Source organism: Anser brachyrhynchus, assembly GCF_964034855.1.
Source record: "Anser brachyrhynchus genome assembly, contig: SCAFFOLD_737, whole genome shotgun sequence".
Lineage (NCBI taxonomy): Eukaryota > Metazoa > Chordata > Aves > Anseriformes > Anatidae > Anser > Anser brachyrhynchus.
The window spans coordinates 107-10,037 of NW_027663650.1; the positions used below are offsets into that span (position 1 = coordinate 107).

The window sequence follows — 9,931 nt, forward strand, 5'->3', positions numbered from 1 at the left end:
TCTGAAGGGGGCGGGGCTTGAAGGGGGTGGGAGTCAGGGACAGGGAATCTGGGGCGGAAGGGGTGGGGCCTATGGGGGCGGGGCTTCAAGGGGGAGGGGCTCCAAGGGGTGTGGTCGGAAGGGGCGGGGCCTAAAGGGGCGTGGATTGAGTGGGTGTGGCCAGAGGGGCGGAGCTTGGGGGTCCAGGGGGCGGGGCTTATAGGATCAGGTCCTAACGGGGCAGGGCTTTGGGGCAGGGTTAAAGGGCTGGGGGCGGGGTTTCGGGGGCGGGGCTTCGGGGGGCACGTGGGGGTGGAGCTACTGTGGAGGGGGCGGGGCAAGAGGGGGTGGGGTCATGGGGTGTGGTCACTGGGGGCGGGGCCACGGGGGGCGTGGCAGGCAGTGGGGTCCACCTGGGGGCCAGGGGGCGTGTCTAAGCAGAGGGGGCGTGTCTGCCCGAGGGAGGGGGCGTGGCCTTGACGTGGCCCCGCCCCCCAGGAAGCAGGCCATGATCGCCAGCAATGTGCTGGCCTTCCTGGGCGGGGCCCTGCTGGGCGGGGCCAAGCTCGGCCCCTCCTACGTCCTCATCATCATTGGCCGCTTCATCCTCGGCGCCTATTCAGGTACCAGCCAATGGGAGGCGGGGCCGCCCCTTAAAGGGGCAACGGCGCCCCTTAAAAGGGCAATGTCCCCTCTTAAAGGGGCAATGTCCCCTCTTAAAGGGGCAATGGCACCTCTTAAAGGGGCAATGGCACCTTTAAAGGGGCAATAACACCTCTTAAAGGGGCAATGTCGCCTCTTAAAAGGGCAATGTCACCTCTTAAAGGGGCAATGTCACCTCTTAAAGGGGTAGTAACACCTCTTAAAGGGGAAATGACCCCTCTTAAAAGGGCAATGTCACCTCTTAAAGGGGCAATGTCTCCTCTTAAAGGGGTAGTAACACCTCTTAAAGGGGAAATGGCCCCTCTTAAAGGGGTAATAGTGCCAGTTAAAGGGGCAACAACATCTCTTCAAGGCGTAATAACTCCACTTAAAGAGTTAATAGTGCCTCTTAAAGGGACAATGCACATCTTAAAGGGGCAATGCACCTCTTAAAGGGGTAACTACACCTCTTAAAGGGGCGATGGGGCCCGGTTCCGGGGTGGGGGGGGGCGAGCCCCACACGTGTCTGTGTCCCCCCCCCCAGGGTTGGCGTCAGGCCTGGTGCCCATGTACGTGGGGGAGATCGCCCCCACCCGCCTGCGGGGGGCCCTGGGCACCGTGCACCAGCTGGCCATCGTCACCGGCATCCTGGTGGCACAGGTGGGGGGGGGGGGGGGAGTCAAAGGGGGAGATGGGGGGAGTGGGGGGTTGGGGGGTCAAGGGGGGGCTTGGGGAGGTCAAGGGGGCGGCTTGGGGGAGTCAAAGGGGGAGCTTGGGGGGGTCAAGGGGGGGTTGGGAGGGTCAAGGGAGGGCGTTGGGGGTCAAGGGGGGGGCTTGGGGGGTCGATGGGGGGGTGACAGGGGGAATCGGGGGGAATTGGGGGGGCCTGGGGGGATTGGGGGGGTCAATGGGGGGGGTGCCGGGGGGATTTGGGGGATCAATGGCGGGGCTGGGGGGATTTTGGGGTCAATAGGGGAGATCTGGGTGGGTCCTGGGGCTTAAGGGGGAAATGGGGGGGGTCTCGAGGGGGGCGGGGGTGATTTTGGGAGTGGGGAGGGGGCGACATCAGAAGAGGATTTGGGGAGGGGGGTCCCGGTGGGATTCGGGGACTCCCAGGAGATCCTGGGATGGGATAAGGGGAGGGGTAGAGACCAATTGGGTTGGGGTGGGGGTTGTCGGCGGGGGGGGGGGGGGCGTGACGTCACCGGGGGGGTCATGACGTCACCCCCCCCCCAAAAAAACCAAGGTGCTGGGCCTGGAGGAGCTGCTGGGCTCGGCCGGGCGCTGGCCGCTGCTGCTGGGGCTGGGGCTGGTGCCGGCGGCGCTGCAGGCGCTGCTGCTGCCGCTGTGCCCTGAGAGCCCCCGCTTCCTGCTGGGCCGCGGCCGCGGGGCGCAGGCACGGCACGGTGAGCCCCGGGGGCACGCCCACTTAGGCCCCGCCCCCCCGGAGGACACGCCCCTATAAGCCACGCCCCCATGTGGACACCCCACCCCCCCTCCAATGGGAGGGCACACACGCCCCGTTTAAGTCCCACCAACCCCCCCCCCAGGACACACCTAAAGTTGACTCCACCCCCTGGAAGACACGCCCACTTTGGTCCCGCCCACCTGAGGACAAGCCCCGAGAAGCCACGCCCCCCTGGGGGCACGCCCCTCCTAGCCCCACCCCCCCGGGGGCTCACCCTTCTCATTAAGTCCCAACAACCCCGTCAGGACGTGCCCACCCTTAGCCCCACCCCCTTGAAGACACGCCCACTTTGGCCCAACCCACCCCGGGACACGCCCCCATAAGCCACACCCCCATTGACACGCCCCCTTGTGGCCACACCCCCTTCAGCCACGCCCGCTGCCTTTATTCCAACCCCCCTTGAAGACACGCCCACCCCTAGCTCCACCCCCTTGGGGCCACGCCCCCATTGCCCCCACCCCCTGAACACCCCCCATGTGGCCCCACCCCCACGAGGCCACGCCCCCTTTAGCCACACCCCCTGAGGCCACGCCCACTCTTCATTCCAACCTCCCCGTGAGGACACGCCTGCCTTAGCCCCACCCCCTTAAGGCCACGCCCCCATTGCCCCCCGCCCTGAAGACACGCCCACTTCGGCCCCACCCCCCTGAAGACACGCCCCGTTTGGCCCCTCCCCCACGAAACCACGCCCCCTTTGGCCTCACCCCCAACTGGGGAGGGGTCTCACCACGTTCTCTCCCCCCACCCCACCCCCCCCCAAGGCCTGTCCCGCCTGGTGGGGGCGGAGGCGGCGGGGGCGGCGCTGGAGGCGCTGGGGGCGGAGCTCCGAGGCCCCGCCCCCCGGGTGGGGCTGCTCCAGCTGTGCTGCAGCCGCCGCTACCGGCAGCCGCTGATGGTGGCCGTGGGGCTGCAGCTGTGCCAGCAGCTCTCGGGCATCAACGCGGTGAGGGCGGGGCCTGGAGGGGTGGGCGGGGCCTTGGGAGTGGGCGGGGCCTGGGGTGGGAGGGGCTAAGGGGTGGGCGGGGCCTCGGGGTGGGTGGAGCTTGGGGGGGGTTGGAACTCAGGGTGGATGGGCATGGGGTGGGCGTGGTGTAGGGGTGGGAGGGGCTAATGGGAGTGGGAGGGGCTTGGGGAGTGGGCGGGGCCTCGGGTGGGAGGGGCTGCGGGGGTGGGAGGGGTCTCAGGGGTGGGTGGGGTTTGGGGATGGGTGGGTGGAGCCAGGGGTGGACGGGGCATGGGGTGGGCGTGGTGTAGGGGTGGGTGGGGCTAATGGGAGTGGGCTTGTGGAGTGGGCGTGGCTTCGGATGGGAGGGGTCTGATTGGTGGGTGGGGCCTCAGGTGTGGGCGGGGCTCGGGGATGAGGAGGGGGGAGTGGGAGCTCGGGGGGGGGAGTTGGGGCCTGGGGTGGGCGGGGCCTCGGGGTGGGCGGGGCTTGGAGGCGAGTTGGGGCTCAGGGGTGGGTGGGGCACGGGGTGGGCGGGGCTTAGGGACGGGGCGGTGCTTTGGCTGGGCGTGGCTTCTGGTGGGAGGGGCTTCTGGTGGGCGGGGCTTGGTGCTGGGCGGGGCACAGGGGGCTCAGTGAAGTGGTGGGGCTGTGGCTGGTGGGCGGGGCTTTTGGGGGCGTGGTCAAAGTGGGCGGGGTTCATGGGGGCGTGGCCTTATGGATGTGCGAGGTGGGCGTGGCCTCGAGGCATGGGCGGGGCTTGAGGGCCCCAGGACCGGGCAGGGGCATGGGTATAGGGATGGGGGCGTGGCCTGGGCTTGGGGGCGTGGCCTGGAGGGACGTGGGCGTGGCCTGGCTGACCGGGGGGCGTGTCCCCGCGCCGGCCCCGCCCCCAGATCTTCTACTACTCGACGGCCATCTTTGAGCGGGCGGGGCTGAGCCGCCCGGCCTACGCCACCATCGGGGCCGGCGCCATCAACGTGGCCGCCACCGTCCTCTCGGTGAGCCCCGCCCCCCGCGGCCGGGCCACGCCCCCCTCCCCCGGGGGGGCGTGACGTCACCAGGCCCCTCCCACCACCTTTCCCCACACCCGCCCCGGGGGGGGGGGGGGGGGGGGAGGGTCTGGGGTGCCACAACCCTATAGGGCCCCATGATCCTATGGGGGGGGTCCCATGGCCCCATAAGGGTCCCAAGGGGGCCCCCCATCCCTGTGAGGGTCCCAATGCCCCCATAGGGGTCCCTTGGGTGCCCCCCACACCCCTATGGGGGTCCCCAGTGTCCTCATCAGGGTCCCATGGGTGCTCCCCATGCCACCATTGGGGTCCCCAGGTCCCCATAGGGGGTCCCCATGTCCCTAAAGGGGTCCCATGGGTGCTCCCCACATCCCCCAGTTGTCCCCATTGGGTCCCCATGTCCCTATTGGGGTCCCCATGTCCCCATAAGGGTCCCATGGGTGCCCCCCATCCCCGTGAGGGTCCCAATGCCCCCATAGGGGTCCCATGGGTGCCCCCCCCACCCCTATGGGGGTCCCAGTGTCCCCATAAGGGTCCCATGGGTGCTCCCCACGCCCCCATTGGGGTCCCAAAGTCCCCATAAGCGTCCCAGGGGTGGCTCCTGTCCCCACGGGGGGTCCCAGTGTCCCCAAGGGGGGTCCCCAGTGTCCCCATAAGGGTCCCATGGGTGCTCCCCACACCCCCATTGGGGTCCCCATGTCCCTAAAGGGGTCCCATGGGTGCCCCCCATCCCCACAGGTGATCCCCACGCCCCCATAGGGGTCCCCAATGTCCCCATAGGGGGTCCAATGGGTGCTCCCCACGTCCCCCAGTCGTCTCCATTGGGTCCCCACTTCCCTATTGGGGTCCCCATGTCCCTAAAGGGGTCCCGTGGGTGCTCCCCGTCCCCACGGGTAGTACCAGTGTCCCCATAGGGGGTCCCATGGGTGCTCCCCATGCCCCTGTAGGGGTCCCCACATCCCCATCAGGGTCCCACAGGCGCCCCCTCCATCCCCAGGGGTGGTCCCCGTGTCCCCCAGTTGCCCCCGTGGGGGGCCCAAATCCCCTTTGGGGTCCCAACGTCCCCCTAAGGGTCCCATGGGTGCCCCCCACGGCCCCATGAGGGTCCCCACGTCCCCGTTGGGGTCCCCACGGCGGTCCCGATGTCCCCAGAGGGGTCCCACGGGTGCTCCCCTCCCCGCCCCCACCCCGCCCCCATGGGTGCCCCCCGCACCCCCACTGGGCTCCCCCCATCCCTATTGGGGTCCCACCTCCCCGACCCCTTGAAGCTCCTCCCCCGGGAAGCCCCGCCCCTTTAGGCCCCGCCCCCTGGGACCACACCCCACCAAGCCCCGCCCCCAGCTGTTCCTGGTGGAGGGGGCCCGGCACCACACCCCACATGGGCCCTCCCCCATGAAGCCCCTCCCCAAAGCCCCTCCCCTTTAGGCCCCGCCCCCTTTGGGCCCCGCCCATTGAGACCCCGCCCCCCGGGGGCCCCGCCCCCTCTAAGCCCCGCCCCCAGCGGTTCCTGGTGGAGGGGTCTGGGCACGACACCCCACATTGGCCCTGCCCCAGGAAGCCCCTCCCCAAAGCCCCTCCCCCTCGAGGCCCCGCCCCTTCGGGCCCCGCCCCCCGGAGGCCCCGCCCCCCGGAGGCCCCGCCCCCGCTAAGCCCCGCCCCCAGCTGTTCCTGGTGGAGCGGGCCGGGCGCCGCACGCTGCAGCTGCTGGGGCTGCTGGGGATGCTGGGCTGCGCCATCGCCCTCACTGTCGCCCTCAACCTGCAGGTGAGGGGGGGGGGGGGGGGAGGCACCGCGACCCCCCCACGGGCACCCCGGGAACCGACCCCCTCCCACCCCCAGCCCCTCGCAGTCCCCAATAACCCCCCCCGCAGCCCCACAGTGCCCCCGTAACCCCCGATACCCCCCCCGTAGCCCCCCAGCACCCCCGTATAAGGCCCCAGTTTCCCCATATTCTCCCCCATATGCCCCCCCCCAACACCCCCCCATTTCCCCCCATAGCCCCCCAATAGCCCCCCATTCCCCCCCAGCCCCCCAATACACCCCCGGTTCCCCCATATACCCCCCCCATAACCCCCCCCCCCCCACCTTCCTGTACCCCCTATGCCCCCCCCCAGGGCTCTCCAGGTGTGGGTGTAGTGGGGCTGGTGCCCCCCCCCCAGTTACCCCCATAGCTCCCCCATATCCCCCCAATACCCCCCCCTACATCCCCCCTTACCCCCACACACCCCATTTCCCCCCAGTACCCCCCAATTCCCCTATATACCCCCCCAATTCTCGCCATACACCCCCCAGTACCCCCCATAGCCCCCCAATACCCCCACATATGCCCCATGCCCCCCATTTCCCCCCCATGCCCCCCATTTCCCCCCCATATACCCCCCCATACACCCCCTCGGTTCCCCCATAATCCCCCCGTGCACCCCCCCATTTCCCCCCGTACACTCCCCCCGGTTCCTCCATACTGCCCCATATATGCCCCATAACCCCACCCCCCCCACCCCCCAATTGACCCCCTGACCCCATTACCCCACCCCCCACCCCATAATTGCCCCCCCCCAGGGCCGGCCGGGCGCGGGGGCGGTGGGGCTGTTGGCCCCCCCAGTACCCCTATACCCCCCCCAATACCCCCATATATCCCCCCCCATACCCCCTCCAATACTCCCCAATACCCCCATACCTCCCCCTAATTGCCCCCCCGACCCCATTACCCACCCCCACCCCCTAATTGCCCCCCCAGGGCCGGCCGGGCGCAGGGGCGGCGGGGCTGCTGGCCCCCCAACACCCCCCAACACCCCCCAATACCCCCATATACCCCCCCAAACACCCCCAATACCCCCCATAAACCCCCCCAGTTCCCCCATACCTCCCCCCTATGACCCCCCCCACGCCATTACCCCCCCACACCCCATAATTGCCCCCCCACAGGGCCAGCCGGGCGCGGGGGCGGCGGGGTTGCTGGTCCCCCAATACCCCCATATATCCCCCCATACCCCCCCTACACCCCATATAACCCCCCCTCACACCCCCCAATTGCCCCCCCCGACCCCATTACCCCCCCCCCACCCCCAATATTTGCCCCCCCAGGGCCAGCCGGGCGCGGGGGCGGTGGGGCTGCTGTCCCCCCATATCCCCATACACCCCCCAATACCCCCATATACCCCCCCATACACCCCATATAACCCCCATACCCCCCCCAATTGCCCCCCTGACCCCATTACCCCACCCCTACCCCACAATTGACGCCCCAGGGCCAGCCGGGCACGGGGGCGGCGGGGCTGCTGGCCCCCCAATACCCCCATATACCCCATAAATCCCCATATAGCCCCCCATACACCCCCAATACCCCCCATACACCCCCCCTCACACCCCCCAATTGCCCCCCCCGACCCCATTCCCCCCCCCCACCCCACAATTGCCCCCCCAGGGCCGGCCGGGCGCGGGGTGGCGGGGCTGCTGGCCCCCCAATACCCCCATATACCCCCCATACACCCCCAACACCCCCCCATATACCCCTGATAACCCCCCCCTCACACCCCCCTAATCGCCCCCCCCGACCCCATTACCCCCCCCCCCAATATTTGCCCCCCCCCCAGGGCCGTCCGGGCGCGGGGGTGGCGGGGCTGCTGGCGGTGCTGGGCTTCGTGGCCTTCTTTGAGGTGGGCCCGGGCCCCATCCCCTGGTTCCTGGGGGCCGAGCTGTTCGCGCAGGGCCCCCGCCCGGCCGCCATGGCGCTGGCCGGCGCCGCCAACTGGGCCGCCAACTTCGCCGTCGGCATGGCCTTCCCCGCCGTGCAGGTGGGCGGGGCCTAAGGGGGGCGGGGCCTAAGGGGGCGGTGCCTCAGGGGCGGGGCCTCAGGGGGAGGGGCATACGTGGGCGGGGATCGGGGGCGGGGCTTATGGGGGCGGGGCTCAAAGGGAGGGGCTCAAAGGAGCAGGGCTCAAAGGGGAGGGGCTTAAAGGGGGCGGGGCTTAAAGGGGGCGGGGCTTAAAGGGGGCGGGGCTTAAGGGGGCGGGGCTTAAGGGGCGGGGCTAAGGGCGGGGCTCGAGGGGGCGGGGCTCAAAGGGAGGGGCTCAAAGGGAGGGGCTCAAAGGGGAAGGGGGTTATGCAAGGGGTGGGGCTAAGGGGGGGTGGGGCTCAAAGGGGGGGCTTAAAGGGGTGGGCGGGGCTTAAGGGCTGGGGGGGCAGTTGGGGTAATGGGGGCACCGGGGGGGCAATAGGGGAAATGGGGGGGCAATAAGGGGTGACGGGGTGGGGGGGCAATAAGGGGAGGTGGGGGGGGTAATAAAGGCCATGGGGGGGGGAATTGGGGCAAGGGGGGGCAATAGGGGGGTGATGGTGGGGGGGAGAACAGGGGTGGGGGGCAGTTGGGGGGTTAATTGGGTGGGGGAGGCAATGACGGGGGGGTTATGGGGTGGGGGCAATTGGGGGGCATTTAAGGGGGTAACTGAGGTGGGGGGCAATAATTGGGGGGAAATAGGGGGTCAGTAATGGGGGAGGCAATGGGGGGCATTTAAGGGGCAATTGAGGTGGGGGGGCAATGGGGGGACAATAATGGGGCGGGTTATGGGGTGGGGGCGGCAATATTGGGACATTTAAGGAGGTAACTGAGGTGGGGGGCAATAATGGGGGGGGTTACGGGGTGGGGGGTCAGTAACGGGGAGGTTACAGGGTGGGGGGGCAATGGGGGGGCAATAATGGGGGTTTTGGAGTGGGGGGGTCATGGGATGGAGGGCAACAGGGGACAATTTGGGGGTTACGGGGGGGGAAGCCCCTCTCTGGGGGCCAAACGCCCCGGGGGGGGCCCCCGCACCCCAAGGCCCCCCCCCAACGCCCCCCCCCCAAATCCCCCCCCCCAGCGGGCGCTGGGCCCCTTCGTGTTCCTGCTCTTCGGGGCGCTGCTGGGGGGCTTCGCCCTCTTCACCTCCCTGCGGCTGCCCGAGACGCGGGGGCGCCCTTCAGCGAGGGGGGGGGCGGCCCCCCCGGGACCCCCCCCCTGCTGCTGCTGCCGGGGGGGGGCGGTGAGGACAAGGCCAGCACCGAGCTGCGGCGCCTGGGGGAGGGGGGCGGCGACGAGGAGCCCGACTGAAGGCGACCCCCCCCCCCGAAAAAAAATGGGGGGGGGGGGGCAAGTGAGAGCCCCCCCCCCAAAAATAAATGGAGAGGGGGGTCCTCAAATGAGCCCCCCCCCTCAAAAAATAAAGTGAGGGGGGTCCCAACTGAGGCCCCCTCCCCCCACTGTAAAAATCTTGAGGGGGGGCCCCAATGAACACCCCCCCCCCGAAAAAAAAATTGGGGGGGGGCCACAATTGAGCCACCCCCCCCCCAAAATATGGAGGGGAGGGGCCCCAAATGAGACCCCCCCGAAAATCTGAGGGGGGGGCCTCAAGACCCCCCCCCCCCCAAAATATTTAAGGGGGGGCCACAATTGACCCCCACCCCCCTGAAAATATGGAGGGGGGGCACCAAAAGAGCCCCCCCCCCCCAAAAATAAATTGAGGGGGGGGTCCCAAATGAGCCCCCCCCAAAGAAATTTGAGGGGGGGGCCCAAATGGGACCCCTCCCCCCCAAAATTGGAGGCGGGGTCCATAAGTGAGCCCCCCCCCCCCCCCAAAAAGAACCAGAAGGGGGTCCTCAAATGAGCCCCCCCCGGCAAAAAGAATTTAGGGAAATCCCCACCAAAAAAAAAAAAAAAAAAAAAAAAAGCCCCAAAATCCGGGGAAACGGCCCCAAAATCCGGGGAAACGGCCCCAAAAAGCTGCTGCTTGTGACCCGTTTAGGGACAGCCCCCCCCCGAAAAAAAACACTAAAATTTCAGGGAATTCCTCCCAAAAACCTCTTCCCCCCCCCCCCCAATCAGGGACCCCCAAAGCCCAACTTTGGGGGAAA

General features: G+C 68.8%; 1 protein-coding gene across 3 annotated transcripts; it reads left to right on the plus strand.

The window, feature by feature from the left end:
* The first annotated feature begins 329 nt into the window (after positions 1-329).
* On the plus strand, positions 330-9,650 carry LOC308187090 (solute carrier family 2, facilitated glucose transporter member 4-like). Of its 3 annotated transcripts, XM_080609235.1 has the most exons (9): positions 331-602; positions 1,166-1,281; positions 1,868-2,027; positions 2,851-3,032; positions 3,929-4,033; positions 5,708-5,809; positions 7,639-7,839; positions 8,902-9,020; positions 9,066-9,650. In XM_080609235.1, exons 1-9 carry the CDS (start codon positions 335-337, stop codon positions 9,247-9,249), a joined length of 1,437 nt encoding a protein of 478 aa, XP_080465361.1. In that variant the 5' UTR covers positions 331-334; the 3' UTR covers positions 9,250-9,650. The 3 variants fall into 3 exon arrangements, with proteins under 3 accessions (XP_080465362.1, XP_080465361.1, XP_080465360.1); XM_080609234.1 differs by having other exon boundaries at positions 8,902-9,650; XM_080609236.1 differs by lacking the exon at positions 5,708-5,809 and having other exon boundaries at positions 330-602; positions 8,902-9,650.
* The last annotated feature ends 281 nt before the right edge of the window (positions 9,651-9,931 follow it).

Bases quoted from the DNA above. Each gene is read 5' to 3' on its own strand.
- LOC308187090 (XM_080609234.1), top strand. From the start codon at position 335: ATGGGGTGTGGTCACTGGGGGCGGGGCCACGGGGGGCGTGGCAGGCAG. The intron at 2,028-2,850 runs GTGAGCCCCGGG...CCCCCCCCCAAG, and splicing joins CGGGGCGCAGGCACGGCACG to GCCTGTCCCGCCTGGTGGGG. The intron at 5,810-7,638 runs GTGAGGGGGGGG...CCCCCCCCCCAG, and splicing joins CTGTCGCCCTCAACCTGCAG to GGCCGTCCGGGCGCGGGGGT.